This window comes from Microtus oregoni, unplaced genomic scaffold, assembly GCF_018167655.1.
Source record: "Microtus oregoni isolate MIOR12 unplaced genomic scaffold, Mior012 000012F_ref0000307, whole genome shotgun sequence".
In the NCBI taxonomy this organism is placed as follows: Eukaryota; Metazoa; Chordata; class Mammalia; order Rodentia; family Cricetidae; genus Microtus; species Microtus oregoni.
The window spans coordinates 50366122-50385888 of record NW_024543071.1 but is presented as its reverse complement, the minus strand read 5'-3'; the positions used below and the strand labels follow the sequence as shown (position 1 = coordinate 50385888).

The 19767-nt window shown below is 52.0% G+C and overlaps 2 protein-coding genes across 3 annotated transcripts in view; one reads left to right on the top strand and one right to left on the bottom strand.

The window, feature by feature from the left end:
- Positions 1–7079, top strand: part of Macrod1 (mono-ADP ribosylhydrolase 1) — a 140003-nt gene extending 132924 nt beyond the window's left edge. Inside the window, exons 5-11 of one of the 2 annotated variants that reach the window (XM_041662139.1) lie at positions 4959–5075; positions 5818–5939; positions 6056–6086; positions 6188–6261; positions 6537–6618; positions 6720–6754; positions 6927–7079. In XM_041662139.1, the coding sequence (XP_041518073.1) occupies positions 4959–5075; positions 5818–5939; positions 6056–6086; positions 6188–6261; positions 6537–6618; positions 6720–6724 (431 nt within the window). In that variant the 3' untranslated portion in view covers positions 6725–6754; positions 6927–7079. The remainder of the gene's footprint in view (positions 1–4958; positions 5076–5817; positions 5940–6055; positions 6087–6187; positions 6262–6536; positions 6619–6719; positions 6755–6926) is intronic. The other variant, XM_041662138.1, reaches the window with a different exon arrangement.
- Positions 7080–7931: 852 nt separating this feature from the next.
- Positions 7932–15932, bottom strand: Otub1 (OTU deubiquitinase, ubiquitin aldehyde binding 1). Its single transcript, XM_041661782.1, has 7 exons — positions 15776–15932; positions 13867–13928; positions 13542–13640; positions 9042–9160; positions 8764–8848; positions 8452–8646; positions 7932–8317 (listed from the first exon to the last, which is right to left on the bottom strand). The coding sequence occupies exons 1-7, from the start codon at positions 15831–15833 to the stop codon at positions 8120–8122; spliced, it is 816 nt and encodes a 271-aa protein (XP_041517716.1). The 5' UTR covers positions 15834–15932; the 3' UTR covers positions 7932–8119.
- Between the last annotated feature and the right edge of the window lie 3835 nt (positions 15933–19767).

Below are 19767 nucleotides of genomic sequence, written 5' to 3'. Positions count from 1 at the left end.
AAGGTAGTGGAAAATGATCAGCACAAAGGATCTATGCTGCACCAAGGTGTGTCTGCTGTGAGCTGTCCCCAGGCCAGAGCCCAAGCAGGACTGGATGTCCAGATGAGGATAGGTCCCCTGGGCCTTCTTGGACAGAGGGCCCCATCCCTCCACAGCTCCTGTCTAAGCTAGAGTTGCTGCCCCAAAAGCCTGATCTAGGCAGAAGGTACTGTCTTGGGAAGGAGGCCTCTGCCCTTGAGGTCTACAGCAGAACCTGGGCCACCTACCTACAAACACCGACAGTGTGTTAACAAAGAAAGGTGCCGCCTCCTCCCACGCCAAGCAATGAGAATTGTGCTGACAGCTGAGGAAACTGAGGCACAGAGAGGAGACTGTATCCTGGAAACACAGTGGAAAAAGCCAGGAAAGGGGGACTTGGCTTTGGAAAACTCCTTGCTTGTGTCTCTCAGGCTGGATTGACTGTCACTACAAACTGGGTCCCCATTCCAGGCTCTCCCTTCTCCCTTCTGATGGGGAGTCCATAGGAGCCCAGGATGGGCAGGGCAGGGCAGGGGTGAGAGCTCCCAGAATCTTCTCTTGCTCTGTGACTCTGAGAAAGTGGCTTATGCCTCTCTGAACCTTTACCTCTTCTTTTTTTTTTTTTTTTTTTTTTTTTTTTTTTTGGTTTTTCGAGACAGGGTTTCCCTTTGGCTTTGGAGCCTGTTCTGGAACTAGCTCTGTAGACCAAACTGGTCTCGAACTCACAGAGATCCGCCTGCCTCTGCCTCCCGAGTGCTGGGATTAAAGGCGTGCGCCACCATCGCCCAGCTTTACCTCCACTTCTTTTACAACAGAGCCTAGTCATAGGGATCTTGGTTTCTGCTCCACTTCCAGCTGTGACACCTTGGAAAGTTGTTGACTCCTCTGGCTTTTGGCTGCCCACCTGCTGGCTACCCCCTAGCCTGAGTCAATGTTCCTACAAGTCTTTGGACACCTAGGCTCCGAGATTCAGGGAGGTTGAATAACTAGCCCAAATCTATCAGCAATCTTTGGTTTCAATTTCTGGAAAGAGAAATCCTGGAAGAGAATTTGAAGGGGTCAGGTCCAGAGTGTCAGAAGGGAATGGGACTATCTGACCCTTTGGCAGGGGCATAGCAGTCCTGTGTCCCCTAGGCCACTGGCTCCTCTTGTTCCTGTAAATAATTAATTAGCCCCTGCTCACTTGTTTGTTTAGCATGAGGAATGATCCCCCACTGAGACACATTTATTGCTGAATAAATTTAAATATCTAATCTCCCCTTCATGAATATTACAGCACCCTAAATAGCAGCCAACAGTCCTCAGTGCCATTCTGGAGTGGTCCCACTGGAGCCTGCCTTGGTCAGGCTTTAGCCCCTGACCTGTCTGTCCTTCCTTCTCCAGACCCTGCCCCTGGCATGGGATAGCTCCTAGGCCCTGCTCTGCTCCCCGTCCTTGCTGGAGAGAATTGTGTGGGGACAGGGAGGGAGGTACCTTCTGAAGGTCCCAAGCTGAAGTTAGGGTAAGGGGTCTGTCCATAGTTACCCAGAGGATGGGCTTTGGGAACCTGACTAGACAGAAGGGGCAGGGGCTGAGGTGCAGTTTAGAGAGGGCAGCAGCAGAGGGAGGGTCTAGAACAGGAGAGCTCAGAGTGGACAGGAAATAGCTGGTGTCCCTAAGAAAGCCTTGGTGGGTGAGCTGAGCAGTCCAGAGAGATGAGGGTCCCCAAGGCAGACACTCTGCTGGGGGATGTGTTGATTCAGGGAGAGGATAGGTGCCACACTGCCGGGGTGGAGACAGAAAGTGTTTAGAAGAAGCAGGCAAATGCTGGCCTGCCCACCAAGGGTAGGAGGTTGGCGGAGGTGGCAAAGGCAGCTACATTGTGGTCCAGGAGAGCCCCTGAACCTTCAGTGCCCAGTGTGTGACTTGAGTCAGGTTTTGCTATTAGTGCCTCAGTTTCTTCTATAAGAAGGGGTTGGTAGCACCTCCTGAGCGGGGGAGGGGGTGAAACTCCAACAAGACAACCAATGGGACTGGCTCAGCATCCCACGGTGCTTACTGCAAGGAGGTCCAGTGGGGAGGAGGGGAGGCAGACTAGCTCCATCACAATGGAGGAATATTCATCTTGGACCTAGTAGGCAGGAAGTGGACACAGGAGGATGACCAGGAAAGACCTAGGCTGTCTGCTGACCTGGGGACTGAGCTATCGGCCTAGGTGTTTGTTGTTGATATTTGTCTGTTGAGACAGAATTCTATCATTATTCTAACTGGCCTCTGCTTCTCAAGTGTTGGGATTAAAGGCACAAGTCACCATCCAGGTGAAGAGCAAACCGCTGTGGGCCTTCAAGAGGCTGACATGTGGGTGGGAGGGACCAGGTAGTCTGTTTAAGGGAAACAACACAGATGTGGTCAGGTCTGTCCCTCATCTTTACTTTAGGGGAATCCTTACCCTAGGCACTCACAGAGTGGCACAGTCATGTGGTCCAAGCCCTAAAAGCTGGTAGGCGGCTACTGTGCCAGTCCTCCCCCACCCCCCCACACCCATGCCCTCACACTCCCAAGTGAGCCCCCAAGGCCAGCAGGAGCTGTAAAGTCGCTAAAACACAGGGCCCCCAAGCAGTGCTTCCAGTGACCTGTAGCCAGTTAAGGTCACCTGCAGGAGGCTTCACACTGAAGTAACAGATAGTGGGGTGCCAGGAGGGTGAGACTGACAGGCAGGGCCTATAGGCTCCAGCAGTACTCTCTGTACACATCCCTGTGCTCACTCAGACTCTGTGGACCCCCGTGCATGCTGTGAGCCTGACGCTGTCATATTATAATAAGGGCTAAGTCACTTTGTTTCTGCTCAAGCCCAACACAGCTTAACTAAGTAACAAGAATTATTGGTGTGGTGGCACACAAAGGTGGGTCTCTATGAGTTCAAGGCCAGCCTGATCTATAGAGCCAGTTCCAGGACAGCCAGAGCAATTACACAGAAACCCTGTCTCAAAAAAAAAAAAAAAAAAAAAAAAAAAGCCTGACTTCAGGGGGTCAAGAACACAGGTTCAATTCCCAGAATCCACATGGTGTCTCATAACTATCTATAATCCCAGCTCCAGGGGGATTCAGCAAACACAGTGAACATACATGCATGTAGGCAAAACATTTATACACATAAAATAAAATAAATAAACCTAAGAAGAATATCAAGAAGAGCCAGGCGTGGCGGTCTACTCCTACTCCTCTAATCTCAGCGCTCAGAGTGGAGGCAGGAAGGTCGGGAGCTAAACGTCATCCTCAGCACCTAGCAAAGCTGAGGGCAGCTGCAGCTGCACGTTGTAATGTGGGGGAAAGAAAAAACAAAGCATAACAAATAAAAGAGGAAACAGAGTCAGATGGTGGTGGCGCACGCCTTTAACCCCAGCACGGGGAGGCAGAAGAAGCTGGGTCTCTGAGTTCGAGGCCAACTTGGTCGACAGATGAGTTCCAGAGCATCTAGGGCTACAAAAAGAAACCCTGTTTCTGAACCGCGCCCCCCCAAAAAAATAGGAAAAAGGAAAAAAGGTCAACTTACTTAGTGCTGAGGTGTAGCTCAGCAGTGGCTTGTGTGCCCTGGGCTCCATCTCCAGCACTACCCCACCCCCCAAAATTGGTTTTTCCAACATCCTATGAGGCAGGCACTATTAGGACCAGAGTGATGTGGCCAGGATCACCCAGGCCGCTCAGCTCCCTTTGCCACTGTCTTGCACTGTGCTGGGTCCTCTGTGGCGTCCCACTCAGAACAGAGATATCGTGTGACGCCTGTGAACTCCAGGCTGCACGCAGGCTTCTGGGGCAGGGATTCTCAGCTCGGGCTCTGCAGAGGAGGGCAAGGGGCTGAAAGGTACTGTCCTGGCCACTCCCAGGCTCCCCCAACCCGAGGAAAACCACCCAGTGCCAGCTCTGAGGAAAGCTGAAAATTAGGTTTAATTGGCCCCTTAGGGCCCCGAGAGAAAGCAGCAGAAGAGGGGGGGTGTTCATTTGGTGTCCCCAGATCTGTACCAAGAAGTTGGAGGGATGCAGGAAGGAGCAAGGGTCTGACGTTAGGAATCTGTAAAAATGGAGCCAGAATGGTTTTTTGCCTGATGCCAGTGTAGCCAGGCGCCAGGCAGCAGAACTCCTTGGGGGCAAGCCTGGGTTTCATCAGCCCTGCCATCTCAGGGGCCACTGTCCCCATTTTGCAGTTGAGATGATGGTAAAGCAGGAGAAAATTTATAGCAGGCAGGGGCAAACCAATACTTGCCCCAGCGTGCCTGGGCAAAGCTATAGGGTGCCTGGCTGAGTCAGTAGAAGAGTTGCCTCTGGGCCTCTGCTGTCTCTGGGATATCGAAGCATTGAGAGTTGTTTATCTGGGCCTGGGTCCCCTGGGTCACAGAGAGCCCCAAGAGCTTCCCTTGGGTAAACAAGCCCAAGCCTGGCCTCAGTTAAGCAGGATACTAGTTGCCTAACAAGGGTTTGAGAGTCTGGAGACACCTGCGAGGCCTGGTCCAATGGGAAGGAGCTGGAAAAGCCAGGCTCAGGCCCCGGACTGGATCTGCAATTTGGAACTAGGTGGCCTCGGTTCCTCAGATGGGATTAAATGAGGCCCAAAGTTTGGCAGACCTTGTCAAAAGGTGGGATTCCAGGATCCCACTTGATCCTTAGATCTGAGATGACAGGTGACCTCAGGAGGGCGCTTTCTGGACAATCAAGAAGGTGAGGCAGGCGCGCCCCCTGCCGGTCGCCCTGTGCCTTTTCGCTCCAGAGCCAGCTGCTGCTCCTTAGAACCTCAGTTTCCCTAGATGGGAAAAGTTAACAAGAGCAGCCAGAGGCCTTGGAGAATATTGTAATGACGGGTGGGCCAAGGAATGGATAGCCTTGGAGTTTCTCGGGATTGGGGTGTCATGTCTGATCCGTCAGGGATGAGAGGAACCCAACTGCTCATTTTTCTCGGTTCCCCGCAGTGGACGGTTGCATCCACCGGGCTGCGGGACCCCTGCTCACGGATGAGTGCCGCACCCTGCAGAACTGCGAGACCGGCAAAGCCAAGATCACCTGCGGCTACAGGCTGCCGGCCAAGTGTGAGTGTATCTTAACTTTCTTTCTTTTTTCTTTCTTTTTTTTTTTTTTTTTTTTGGTTTTTCGAGACAGGGTTTCTCTGTGGTTTTGGAGCCTGTCCTGGAACTAGCTCTTGTAGACCAGGCTGGTCTCGAACTCACAGAGATCCGCCTGCCTCTGCCTCCCAAGTGCTGGGATTAAAGGCGTGCGCCACCACCGCCCGGCTTTTTTTTGGTTTTTCGAGACAGGGTTTCTCTGTGGCTTTGGAGCCTGTCCTGGAACTAGCTTTTGTAGACCAGGCTGGCCTCGAACTCACAGAGATCCGCCTGCCTCTGCCTCCCGAGTGCTGGGATTAAAGGCGTGCGCCACCATCGCCCGGCTTCTTTCTTTCTTTTTAAAGTTTTTTGAGACAGGGTTTCTCTGGCTATCCTGGAACTCGCTTCTGTTGACCAGGCTGACCTCAAACTCAGAGATCTGCCTGCCTCTGCCTCAGAGTGCTGGGATTAAAGGTGTTCGCCAACACAGCCCAACTAAGTGCGCCTTAACTTTTAAGAGTAAGGGCCTGGCCCTTCTGATACCCAGAGAGCAGGTGGAAAGCGGCTGGAACTGCAGCGGGCAGGAGAGCGAGGGGACTGGGTTAGTCTTCCGCCACTTAGCAGTGGCGTGCAGATGGTCAGGCATAAGCATGTACCGCAAGGGTGGGGTCCTTCTGCTAAGAGCGCAGGGAAAACCTAGGCTGTCTGACTGAAGTTCACCCTACCCTAGACGTCATCCACACAGTGGGGCCCATCGCTGTGGGCCAACCCAGTGCCAGCCAGGCGGCCGAGCTGCGCAGCTGCTATTTGAGCAGCCTGGACCTGTTGCTGGAGCACCGGCTGCGCTCGGTGGTAAGTCGCCTGATGTGTGTGTGGGGTGGTAAGTCGCCTGATGTGTGTGTGGTGGGGGTTGCCGGGGAGGCGCCTAGTGACCAAGTCCCCATGTTGCCTCGCCCTCCCTTTCCCAGGCTTTCCCATGCATCTCCACAGGCGTGTTTGGTGAGTCTGAAAAAGCAAAGCCTAGCGTGGGCAGTGAGGGCCCCACTCGCTGAGGTGGGCAGGGGAGGGCCAGATCTGGACTCAGCAGACCCCACCCTCAGGGTACCCCAATGAGGCGGCTGCTGAGGTAGTGCTGACTGCGCTGCGGGAGTGGCTGGAGCAGCACAAGGACAAGGTGAGAGAATGGTTGACAGCGAGGCGGGAGCAAGGGCACTTAGTTCTGGACCCGTGTGGCCAGTAGGTACCTGCCCTCCACAGGCTCACTCCTTCTGTGGAACGACAATGGGAAGGGGCGACCTTGCCACCTGAATCCTTTATGTTACGGGTGGGCACTGTTAATTCTCAAACCCCTGCAGACAGTACACCCATAGTAGGCAGTTGAGACCCACACAGTACTAGGACTGAGGGGCCAGCTGAGGCCCTGCCCAGGCTGAGCAGTCCCTGGCACAGGTGGATCGGCTTATCGTCTGTGTGTTCCTCGAGAAGGACGAGGGCATTTACCGAGAGCGCCTGCCCCATTACTTCCCAGTAGGTATGTGCCCTTGTTTCCCTCCAGCAGCTCCCCACCCCCCCAGGCCAGCCTCCCCCTCCCCCATGGCCCTGGGGCGGCTCTCACTGTCCTCTGCCTTCCAGCCTGAGGCTCCTGAAGCCCACCCTGAATGGGACTGGTAAGCAGGGCCTGGCCCCGTGTGGAGTGGCTGCCCTACACTAACCTGGCCTGTAACACCCGCTCAACCTGCTGTTGCCCACCTCTGTGCAGTGGGGTGGTGAAGCTAGGGAGGGGGCCCTGCTGCTTTCGGAAGTCCTCAACTCCCTCTGACCTATCTGCTCTACCCTCAGACCCACCTGGGCCTGTGGGACCTCGCTCCCAACTCTAAGAGAGGTCTCGGAAGCCAACTGCTTGTTCCAGCCTGACCAGCGCGGGGTTGTCCTTCCCCTCAGCGTATCCTGCCCTCTCTTTCAGAAGCCTCTTAATAAAGCTGTCTGATTCAGCCTCACTTGTCTGAGTGCTGGGGTCTGGGTCTGACTGGGGCCCAGGAGGAAGGTAGCCCTTGGTAGAAATATGGTGTCTTGGGCACTGTTTTTGCTTCAAGAGGCTACAAGAGCCCTGGGTGCGCCAGGCGGGTGAGTGAGGCATTGGCCAGACAGCAGAGGCGGCGGCAGCACTTCACATTTATTGAGGGCCTGCCCCCAAGGAGCTCACAGCCTGGGCTGAGACCCCACATGTGCTGGGTGGGAGGAGAAAGCAAAGAGGCAGGTAATGCAGATATGGCTCAAGCAAGAGGGTACAGAGCAAGCACAGGCAGGGGACTCTGGGGAACAGTACAGGTAAGCCTTGCCTAGACATGAGGCCTTATGTTCCTCCCACACCAGGCCAGCTCTTCCTGGGGCCCACGGAGGATGTACAGCTCCTCCACCTACATGGTCAGCCTCCTCCCATAACCTCTCATCTCAGGACTCCTCAATCATGCAGACCCCTGGAGGTGGGCAGAAAGCTGTGACCTGGGGGCCCTGGCCAGAACAGCAAATCTAGAACTAGTCTAAGTGGCAGCTTAGAGTATGGGTGACCAGAGACCTCCAGCCAAGTTACCAAGGAACTTCAAAAGTTCCCATGAAAACCCCTAGAAAGTCAAGGAGAAAAGGGGGCAGGCCTTAGGGTGGATAGAAAGCAGAACTCCAAGGAACCTGGAGGCCTAGCCTCCTCAAACTTCTCTTGGCAGAAATGCTTGGGGGTAGATAGGCAGAAAGCTAGGGGACCCACCCTGGGGGAAGGGACAGCCAGGCACACAGCAGCCAGCGGGCAGGTAAGGCAGAGCAGCAGAGCAGGGAAACGCACACTCGGGCTCACCACCAGCATCCCCTTTAATAAAACATGGAAGATGTGTGACAGGATAAGGAAGGAGTGAAAATATGACCATTTACAACCACAAAAAAAAAAAGAAAAAAAGGAAAAAAGAAACCAAACCAAAAACCCTCTGTACATGTTTAGCGCCTGGTGGGGGGGCAGGCACGGCGCAGCAGGCCAGCCAGCCCTATTTGTAGAGGATATCGTAGTGTCCAGGCCGGTAGAGAAGGTAGACCTTAGGCTCGGAGCCCTCGGGGAAGACGTGTGGGTTGGTGGTGCCACCCTCACCACGGTCCATGTACTCTACTTGGATGGACACGCTGAGGGCCTGTGCCAGGGCGATGATGTGGATATGGTCGCTCTCCTTGCACATGGGTTCCACCTCCTGTGGCAAAGGGGCAGGTCAGGCCTGTCCCAAAACCCCTCCCCCTGAGGTCCCACACCTCACCCTGGCATGCCCCACCCTTAAACAAAAGAGAAAAGGAAGGTCCCAGGGCAGAGTTGAAGAGGAGGTGGCACCTGCTGGCAGAACTCCTTAACAGTCCGGCCACCCTCAATGAAGTGTTCGAAGAACTTGCTTTCCCGCTGCAGGTAGCCTGAGGTGAGCAGTCGAAGGTAGACCACAAGGTAGTCTGAGGTGCTCTGGTCATTGAAGGAGGCCAGCAGATCAGCTACCGAGGTCTGCTTCTCCACCTGCTCGATAAGGTCCATGAACTGCCCCACCCAGGGACAAAGGTTAAGATGAGGAAAAATGAGTGAGGAGAGGCCACCCTTACCACAGCCTACAGAGCCACCCTCCCTGCCAGCCCAGACTGAGACAGCTCGGCTCACCGTGTTGTGGAAGTCCTCGATTGTGAACTCAGTGAAGCCCTGGGACACCAGATCCTCTTTACTCTTGGCAGACACAGCCTTGAACCTGTGTTGGGAAGGGATGTGAGGCCAGCATGGGCTTCTCAGCCAGCAAAGCAAAGGCCTAGCCAGCCCAGTCCTGCCTAGACAAGACCACCCACCAAGTTCAAAAGGAAATCCCAAACAACCCAGCTGATGGCTGGCCTAAGCCTGGATCCTGTTCAGCAAGAGGGGCCTGGAGCCCCCGGCGCCCTCCTCACCGCTGCAGTTCCTTGCTGTCATCCAGGAGTGCCTCCAAGTGGGAGAATCCAAATGCTCGGTAGAAGCAGTTGCCATCGGGCCTGGTCTTCCGGATGTAGGAGTACTTTTTGTGGAGGTCCTGCAGAAGAGAGGCCCAGTTTAACATCCAGCCAGGCCAGGGCCAGCCCAAGAAATGGCCATAGCAGAGCCCTCCCTGGAAGCTCCTGGAAGCTGTGCACTTATGTGCCAACAGGTTGTACAGTCACCAGCTGCTTGCCATGTGGGTGCTACTTATAAAAGCAGATGACCTGTTCTTGGCTAATGCAGCTCTTCAGGTCTTTCAATCCAGGCATGGCAAAGCAGGGGACAGGGCAAGCCACAGCACCAGCTCCCTGAAGACCTGCGGTTCTTTTGCCCGGGAGGGCTCCAGTTACACACAGCAGCTCTCCCATCCACTCGGTCCCTGCCCACAGCCTTCAGCCTCTTCCACCTTCCCCAGATGAAGCACATCCCCATGACTCCTAGTGCTGCTGGGTAAGCAGGCCTCACTCAGCCACCTGGACACACCCAACCCTGTTCTCTTCAGCCTGCCCCTTCCTACTTTACCTGCTCTCTCCCAGGCTACCCCTCACCCTTCTCCACTCTAAAGGTCAGGGCTCCCAAAAAACCACACAGTACCCTTCCTCCAGACACCTGCCAGCGGACAACCCTCAGGCAACGCTCAGTAATCAGAGCCCTTCACACTGAGAACGTGGCCCTGACATCTGCCACTTAGCTACCCCAATCCTCACTACCAGCTCATGTCCTCTCTCAGATTCAAGGATATGAATCTAGTTCATAGATTATAGTTATAGACTCCACAGGCATGTAAGATCCAGGTAGGTCTCCCCATAAAAACAGAAACTCCTATGGGAGGTTTTTGTCCAACCAAGGTCAAAAACGAGCTAGAGCAACTACAGCAGGGTCAATGCAGCCTTCCCCGGCCCAGCCTCTGGACAGTGATGCTGTACCCCATCTTTTCTTCACCTGCTCTCTCCCAGACTAACCTGCATCTTTCTCCATCCTAAAGGACAGGGATCCCACCAAACCACACAGTATCCTTCCTCAAGACACCTGCCAGTTACAATACATGCAAATACAGGGCTTCCTGCCTGCCCTGTGAACACCCTGTGAAGATACCTGACAGTATCTTCACCTCCTAGTCTGCAGATACAGTTTTTCCTTTTACTTTGGTTTTAAAACAGGGTCTCGTTTTACAACTCAGGCTCGCTTTGAACTTGCAGCACTCTTCTGGCCTCAGGCTTCTGAGAACTGAAATTTTAGGCCACCAAACCTAGATAAAGTTCTACTTTGAAGTCGAGCAGTGGTGGTGAACGCATTTAATATCAGTGCTTGGGAGGCAGAGACAGGAAGATCTCTGAGTACCTGAGTTGGAGGGCAACCTGATCTACAACATGAGTTCCAGTGACAGCCAGAGCTACACAGAAAAGCCCTGTCTCAAAAAAAAAAAAAAACAACAAAAAAACCCAAAGAGTTCCATCTTTAATGCCCTGCTTCCCCTACACCTCTCTTCACTGCCCCAGACAGCTCCACTGCCACAGATGGGTTGCACCAATCTTTTCTACACCCAGGCTTTGAACCACAGTCTCATAGATGGCTCATTTCTCCCCAACACATCCACCAAACAATACACCCCTTAGGCTCTTCCTTCAACATACCTAGTACCTAAATGTATCAGTACACAGCCCATTACTGGTCCATCGCACCTGCTTCCTGTTCTACTGCCAAAGCCCCTCACTAGTCTTTCCCCATTCTCACCCCGAAACAACAGTAACCTTACAGACAAGTCCTTGTCCTCCCTGCATCCTTGCCAGCACTCACACACTCATTCCCAGGCCAAACTAGCTTTCACGATGGCCTCCACCTGCCCAGATGTCCTCTTCTTTTCTTTCTTTCTTCCTTTTTTGAGACAGGGTTTCTCTGTGTAAATAGCTCTGGCTGTTCTGGAACCTGCTTTGTAGACCAGGCTGGCCTCGAACTCACAGAGATCCACCTGCCTCTGTCTCCCAGTGCTGGGATTAAAGGTATGTGCTACCACTGCCCAGCCAGATGTCCTCGTCTTAAACCACCTCAGTCCCCATGACTCTTGGATGCCCTGTCACTTGTCATCTTGCTTGTCTGTTACACCTTTTCAGAGGTTCTTAGCCATTACCCCTATGTAAAATACAGCTCTCCCCCTCCTTTCTCTCCACAGTACTAACCAACTCCAACAACCAAACTGGTGGGTAGGTGGGGTGTTACAGCATTGAGACAGCATTTGCAATATGTAGCCCAGACTGGCCTTGATCCTTCTGCCTCATTCTCTCCCAGGATTAAAGATGACCTTGTTTCAGTCCCAGTATCTGCAGTATCTTTAGCGCATGGGGCACAACACCTGCCTGGTGGATGTAACATAACCAGTGCACTAAGACTGATCAGAGCCCAGCCACTCTGCTATAAGCACATACAGTCAGGTACCCTGTGGAATGTTCATCCACAGGGGCCAAGTACACACCCAGTCCTGGCTTTGTCGTTACCACCCAGGAAGAAGAGGAGGGTCTGGGCACAGTACACAGAATGGAAGTTCAGGTGTGCTGAGGTACATTGCTACCAACAGCTTTCTTCAAACATTCAAACACTTTGCTAACTGACTCAATGACAGGAAGAACCTGAGGATTATCCTGTTAGTTTCTCAGGGCAGCCTAGCAGGACAATTGGCCCTGGATGGGGTACCACTCTACTAACTGGCCACAAAGGAGAAAAAAAGCCTACTGCTTCCTACACCGCTGCTGAGCACTATCAGCACTGAGTTCGACACCTTCCCTGAACCTGCCCCATAGGCTGAAAGAGAGCAAAGACATGAGAAACGTCAGGGCCTTTATGTCCTAACGTGTATTTTGGAGAAACCCCAAAGCCCTGAGCAGTGGGTATGAACAGATCCCACACTAGGCACAGCTGACCTAGGCTGAAAACAGTTATTTAGCACATACATTCCTCCCGAGTGCTAAGGACAGACCTTAGGGCCTTGCAAACACTAGGTTCATGCTACTACTGAGCTAGCTGGACTCCAGCCCTATACAACATCTCAAGTTCTCATTAGCCACCAAATGTTTACTCAAGAATTCTGGCTTCTCTGACAACAGGGGATTAACTATGGATATTCCCTACTGTACAAGTTCCTTCTGTTTGTGTGTTGCTTTCATTGGTTAATGAATAAAGAAACTGTCTTGGCTTTCTGATAGGGCAGAACTTAGGTAGGGGGGAAAAACAGAACTGAATGCTGGGAGGAAGTTAGGCAGAGTCAGAGAGAGATGCCATGGATCTGCCAGAGACGCATGCTGGGAATTTTATCTGGTAAGCCACTGCCATGTGGTAATACATAGATTAATAGAAATGACCTAAATCAAGGTGTAAGAGTTAGCCAATAAGATGTTAGAGCTAATAGGCCAAGCAGTGATTTAATGAACACAGTTTCTGTGTGGTTATTTTGGGGCTAAGCTAGCTGGGCAGCAGGGATGAACAAGTGGCCCTCTCCCTACAACACCCTACCATGCCTGTTTTTGTGCTATGGTGCCCTCCCAGTTAACTTCTTAGGCAGCTTCATTCACTGGGTTACCTGCTTGACCACCAGAAGGTCCCAGCTCCAAGTAAAGAACATAAACACCTACGATCTACAGAGAAGACTGAAGTACACCATTTCCTATCTCCTCGGGCTGTCTATTAAATACTGTTTTCAAAGCCGGGCAGTGGTGGCGCATGCCTTTAATCCCAGCACTTGGGAGGCAGAGGCAGGCGGATCTCTGTGAGTTCGAGACCAGCCTGGTCTACAAGAGCTAGTTCCAGGACAGGCTCCAAAACCACAGAGAAACCCTGTCTCGAAAAACCTAAATAAATAAATAAACAAACAAACAAATAAATAAATAAATAAATAAATAAAAATGCTGTTTTCATATCAGGATCACAATTCAACCTCCACCGCTCCCAGCCTTTGGGGTGGCTGGTAAAGAAACTGGCTTCAGTTTAAGTGATGCATCAGGGACATAAACAGGGGTCTGTCCTCCACAAAGATCCAGACAGACTGTAGGACAGGTCTCTATGTGACCCGTCTACCCATCCCAACACCAGCAAGTTTGGCCCCTGGCTGGGTACTGAGTTGTCAGTGCCCACCCAGCCTGCACTTGGTCCTACCCGAGCAACACCTACCTCAACCTTACAGCCACCCTACAGCAGATGCTTTCACTGTCCCTATTTTACAGATGTGGACACCCAGGGCTCAGAGACACTGAAGGACCTGCCAAGAAGACAGCTGCTGAGTGGCAATCTGATGTGAATGGAGGGCTCAGTCCAGAGGCTGCACACTTCAAGAACTAGCAGCGAGAGGTGTGTCCCGTTCCCCCAACACCCTACCCTCTCAAAGAACAGGCCTAGCAAAGCACAGGGCTGAAACAGGCTTCCTCCTGCCCCTCTGGCCAGGATCCCACCTTGATCTTCTGTTGATAGATGTTGTCATCCTCAGCGTACTCCTTGTACAGAACTGAGAGTTCCAGACGCTCGGACACCAGAGGATTCTGCACAGCAATCTGCAGGAGGCAGGGATCCATCAGACTCTGGCAGGGGGGTTGAGTAAGCTATGCCTAACACCTACAAGAGGGCTCTGGGCTGGTCACTCAGTGGCACAGGAGCTCCCACTGAAGCACAGACTGGAGAGGGGGGGCTTCAAACAGACACTAGGCCTCAGGCCCTGACCACACATCCCCACCATTAAGTCCTCAGTCACTGCCTTCCCGACCTTCTCCAGCCCCTCACCTCTTGCTGAATTCGGTCTTGCTGAGCCATAATGGCTTCATCATAGGCCAGACAATTAACACCTAGAAAAAGAAGGAAAAAGAAAAGTGCCAAGCAAGGGTTACTGTGGGCCTGGGTATCTATCTCTATGGTAGGCGGCTTTGGCAGAGCAGGTTTGGAGTGTGGAGCCCATGTCTTACAGTCCACTGGGTAATCTTGGCAAAGTCCTTCCTCTTTAGCTTTTCACTTCCTCTTTAGGAGAAGGTAGCTGGGTATGGTGTTATTTGGTAGGCTAAGGCAGGAAGATCACAAGTTCGAGGCTACTGGAGCTACGCAGAGCCAGTCTCCAAAAAATAAAAACAAAAAAGGGGGCAGTTGAGCATCATAGCACAGAGCTCCAAGTCCCAGTACTCACAGACCAGACCAGGAGGATCAAGGAGCCTAGGAGTTAAGAGATCAGCCCTGGAAATACCGCAAGGCCTTACCTTGGAAAAAAAAGAAAATAGGGCTGGGGTTGAGGCTCAGTGGCAGACAATATATTTGTCCTACAGGTGTGAAGCCCTGACTTCTATTTCTAGCAACCCCCCAAAATAGGTAAATAAAAAATAAAGTGACAGAATAAAGATCACCATCAAGCACTTTTCCAGCTTTGACACTCCTTCCTGCCTGCTTAACATTACTCTGTAGCATCCTGGGAATGTTCTGGGGAAGGGATTCTCTGGGGAAAAGCAAGATGAGGAGGGTGGAGCCCTAGGTGGAATGAGAGCATCCTGTGAGCATGCACTTTACTGGGACACACCCTTCATCCCTCTGTGGTCCTGTCTATTGTTAATGGTGCTCATTTTCCAAATAACAAATGCAAGGAGGTGACTCCATTTTGCCCAAGGTCGAAACCAGTGAAGAGCTGTGAGCAAGTCCACGTTTGTACAGTGTCACTTGTCACTGCACCGCAAAGCCTCTCCCCTTACCTGTAGAATGGATTAACGCCAGCACCTTGCCCTCATCATCAAAATACGCTGGGATTCTGCCATTCTGACAGCAGAAGTAATACCTAAGCACTCTCTAGGTCATCCATGGATTTGGGAGGTTCATCCTTTGGACCCTAATCTAAGCAACTATTGGAGGGGTCAGGAGACACTAATTCTAGTCCCAGATCCTTCTTAGAATCCAATTTCTTTCTGTGTACCTAGTTTCCCAGTCCTCGGGCTCTAGTCTAGAGTGTGGACTTAAGAGTTAGGTGTGCGCGTGATGGCTGACTGTTTAAAGTCGATCCTTTGGGGCATGGTTATCCCAGGTTCTCAGATGAGCCTATGTGTCCTACAACAGGGCTGTCCCTCCCACTCGAGAAACTTAATCAATCCGCAGAGCTGAAGTTCATGGTAGATTGAGAGGGCGTAACCGTTTTGTTTTTTTAAGGACCAGAAAACTAGAAAACAATGCCTGGATCTGCTCAAGGGGTCTGGAAAGCCAGAACGAGTTCTAAGAAAGAGGGCTGCCGGCAGCACCCCGAACGCCTCGACGGAGACTTCGTGCCCGGCAGCCCGGCGTCACTGAACGCCTTTGGGCAGCTCGGGTAAGGGCGGCCGGGCGGGCGACTCGGGCCGGGCCTAGGCCTCGGCTTGCCGGCGAGGACTCGGGCTAGCCGACTTGGGGAGCCCGCCGTGGCCGCGGGACCGGTGGAGGCGGGGCGGTCCAGGCCCCGCCCCGGGCGTGCGCGAGAGGCCGAGCGGCGGACCTCGCCACCCCGCCCGGCCGGGGGTCGCCGCAGCCCTGCTTCCATTGTGAGGGGGAGGGGAGGAAAGGCGCCCAAGGGCTCCGTGGCACGCTGCGCCGGGTCCTCGGCGGCCCTGCCTTCCGGAGCTCCTCGGGAATGGCCGACCGAGCCTCGCCCCCGTCAGCCCGGGCAGAAAAGCCTTTCCCCGGTCCGTACCTTCGGAGTCGCTGCCTAGCGGCTCCTGCTTCTGCTGCTGAGGTTCCTCCGCCGCCATCTTTAAACAGCGCCGCACTGCCGACCGCTTCCGGGTTATTAATCGCCCTCCTCCCGGAAGGGAGCCCCTCCTCGTGACCCCTCCTTCGCAACGCCCCTAGCAACAGGATCCCTTTGGCGGTTGTCAGGGGCTGGGCAGCTCCTGAGGCCCCAGGAGAGGCGGGCGACCCCGACGCGCGCCTCCACAGCCCCACGCTCCTGAAGGTCGTGAGGTGCTAAGGATCTCCTCGAGTCGCTTTTGTTTTGCGTCTACCGGAGTTTGAAACGTAGGTTGTGTTACTGAAATAAGGATTCTGAAGGAATTAAAGTCACTGAAGGCAACATCCCTGCTGCGCGTGCACTCCTGGTAGCTGCAGTGCGGAGCGCGGAGCCACCGCGAGACAGGAAGTGGTGGCAACTTCCTGATGCCCTTCAGAGCCCCTAAATCGCGGCCTCTCTCCCCTCACCACTGAGTCTGTTCTCTGCAGGCTTTGGAGACCTGTTTCCAGCATTTTCCCTTGATGTCAAACCCAAAAAGCCTCGACCTAACATCGGGCTTTTATGTTCTGGTTGAGAAAGCATGGATTTAAATCCGTAATCCGGGCACGTGGAAGGATCACACAAGGAGGATCAGAGTTCAAGGTAATCCTAGAGTTTCAGGCTAGGCTTGGCTTCATGAGACCCCGTCTCAAAACAGACAAAACTGGACCAAAAAGTGACCGTCCTTGCTAACTTTTGCCAACGCTTCCCTATTTTCCTTGGGTTTTTATCTCTGTTCTGCCTGACAAATGGGGAATGACCAGTAGAAAAAGAAGCACTCTGTCTGCAGGGGCCCTGAATTCCAAGCACCAAACTGAATTTGCAGGGGGAAGTCATTCATTTACTCGGTTGGTAGCCGGGCTATCGCCAGCACTGAGCCACAGCGGGACTTTTTACTCTCCAGTAGCAGTTCACTGTCCTGAGCAGCCCCGGCCCCAGCTCCCGTGTGGGTTCCCTAGCCTAGGTAGCAGCGGCCAGGGTGCACTTGTTTTGTAGCTCTCTTCAAGAGTAAGAAGAACCAAGTACAGGCAAGGGACATGGTGCACACGGTTAATCCCAGCACCCAGAAGGCAGAGGCAGGTGGATCTCTACCTTTGTAGACAGCTACACAATGAGACTCACAAACATAAAGAGAAAAGCCAAATAGAAATCGTGACTTTTGTTATCAGCTATTTTTTTTTGTTAAAATTTTTATTATGCTTGTGCTGTATGGGAGGCTTCCTTGTACCAAGGTGCTTGTGTGTAAAGTCAGAGTCAACTTTGTGAAATCCGTTCTCTTTTCACCTTTATGTGGGTTCTGGAAACAGAACTTAGGTCGTCAGGTTCGTGTGGCAAACACTTTACCCGCTGAGCCATCTTGCCAGCCCAGCTTTTATTTGTATATTTTTTTAAAGATTTATTTATGTGTATGTATACGCACCATGTGTCTGCCTGGTGTCAGGGAGGCTAGAAGATGGCGTCCGGGGGTGAAGCTGGTGAGAACAGTTGTGAGCTGTCCACCATGGCGCTCCCATGGGTGCAGACGGGCTGCAGCCACAGAACGGTGGGAACTAGAGCCTCAGATTATATCTTCAAAAAATACATTTGCTCTGCAGACCAGGCCAGCCTCGAGCTCACTTAGAGCCTCTGTCTCCTGAGTACTGGGATTAAAGGCATGCGCCACCACCACCTATCTATCTATCTGTCTGTCTATCTATCTATCTATCTGTATATATATTTTTATTCTATTACATGTGTGGGTGTGGGCGTGTTGGTGTGTGGGAGGCTGTAGCATGGAGCATGTGTAGAGGTCAGAGGACAACTTGAAGGAATTCTTTTATTCCATCATGTGGATTCAATTTAGGGCATCAGGCTTGCCTGCAAGCACCCTTAGTTATCCTCTGAACCATCTCCCCTTTCCAGTCTATAGCTTTTCTTCCTTTCTTTCTTGGTTTTTCAAGACACGGTTTCTCTGTGTAAGTCTATAACTTTTCTTTACAGCATCTTTGGTATCTATCCTTTTTTGGTTTTGAAACAGTTTCTCTGTGTAGCCCTGGCCATCCTGGCACTCAGGGTGGGCTGGGATTGAAGTGTGCATCACCACTGCCTGTTGGTACCTACTCCTCCTAATGTTTCGTATTAAACTTTTTAGATGATTCACAGGCAACATATGAATTTTTTTTTTTCGTGACAGGGTTTCTCTGTAGCTTTGGAGCCTGTCCTGGAACTAGCTCTTGCAGACCAGACTGGCCTCGAACTCACAGAGATCTGCCTGCCTCTACCTCCCGAGTGCTAGGATTAAAGGTGTAAGCCACCACCACCCGGCTCTGAAAATATTTTTAATGTGTCTGTAGGTGGAGGGGGGGTATGTGCATTTCAGTGCAGAAATCTACGGAGGGCAGGGACATCTGATCCGCTGAGTTAGAGGTGATTAGAGTCATGTGGTGTGGGTGCCGGAAACCAAAATCAGGTCCTCTTCAAAAGCAGCACATGCTTTCAAACACGAAACCATCTGTCCAGCCTTTTATTATCTGAAACAATAAAGCCTTTATATAGCATTCACTCTGTTGTCCCACTTGTGGAGAGCACACAGCAGGGCATTAGTCTTGACACAGTAGAGATGAGGGATGTCTGCTTCTCCTCAGGACTCTTCCTTTTCTGTTTTACAGTCATACTCATTCTTTCCGGCCCTTCCTGACCGTTCCAGCCTTTCATGCTTTCTATTAAACCCTTGTTAGCTTGCTGTACTTAAGAGCTGAAGACTGGGGGCTGGAGAGATGGCTCAGTGGTTAAGAGCACTGCCTGCTCTTCTAAAGGTCCTGAATTCAAGTCCCAGCAACCACATGGTGGCCCACAACCATCTGTAATGAGGTCTGGTGCCCTCTTCTGGCCTGCAGACATACACACAGACAGAATATTGTGTACATAATAAATAAATAAATAAATATTTTTTTTAAAAAAAGAGAGAGCTGAGGACTGAACCTGAACCCAGGGCTTCTCACATCCTAAGCTCATGTTCTACTGCTCGGTGACATTGCCACTCAAGTCCTTGTTTTAATTTTACGTTTCACGTATATTTAAGACAAGGTCTCCCAGCCCAGGGGGATTTCCAACCCACTTGCCTCCAGCTCTGAGTGCTGATATCACAGGTGGACATCATTCTGGGCCTGCTCCACTCCGATGCCCATTTGTCTGGTTGTATCCAACAGTTCTCTAACTCCCATACCATCTGTCCCACACCTTTCACCACTTCCTGGCTTCTGATTAGCCTGAAGCATCTAAATCCCACTTGCAGGTACCGCCCTACACCTCCCAATTCACCATTCCACAACTGTCTAAGGCCAGTGACAAAGATAGGCAATACAAGTTGGGCTGATGGCTCAGATATATAGTCCTAACATGCAGGAGACTGAGGCAGGAGCATTACTGAGTTTCTAGGCCAGTCTGGGCTACAGATTAAGTTCCACACCAACCAGGACAGAATATGAAATCCTTTATCAAACAGATTGGTATAGGGAATGCTGAGATAGCTCAGTGGGTAGTGTTTGCTGCCAAACCATGAGGACCTGAGTTTAGATACCCAGCACCCACATAAAAGCTGGGTGTGACAGCATGCCCCTGTAACTCCAGCACTGGAGGAGTGGATGCTGGTGGATCCTGGGTCTTGTCCTGCCAATCTAGCCAAAACAGCAAGCTTCAAGTTCAAAGAGAAACCATGGCACTCAGAATAAGATGAAGAGTGACTAAGGAAAATGTCTGAAGTCAACCTTCCCATACACACGCCATGGCTACGGACATAGTCTGTAGAGTGCCCGTACAATGCCCTATTTGATCCCCATCAGCACATTAAACATTGAACATGGTATTGTTGAATGCCTGGAATTCCAGCACTCTGGATGAGGAGAACTAGAAATAAGTGGTTGTCTTCAACTACATGG

Excerpts from the sequence above, each read along its gene's own strand:
- Otub1 (XM_041661782.1), bottom strand. The coding sequence starts at position 15,833 with ATGGCGGCGGAGGAACCTCAGCAGCAGAAGCAGGAGCCGCTAGGCAGC. Across the intron at positions 9,161-13,541 it reads TCTATCAACAGAAGATCAAG|GACCTCCACAAAAAGTACTC; the intron begins GTGGGATCCTGG and ends TCTCTTCTGCAG. Across the intron at positions 8,849-9,041 it reads GACAGCAAGGAACTGCAGCG|GTTCAAGGCTGTGTCTGCCA; the intron begins GTGAGGAGGGCG and ends TTCCCAACACAG.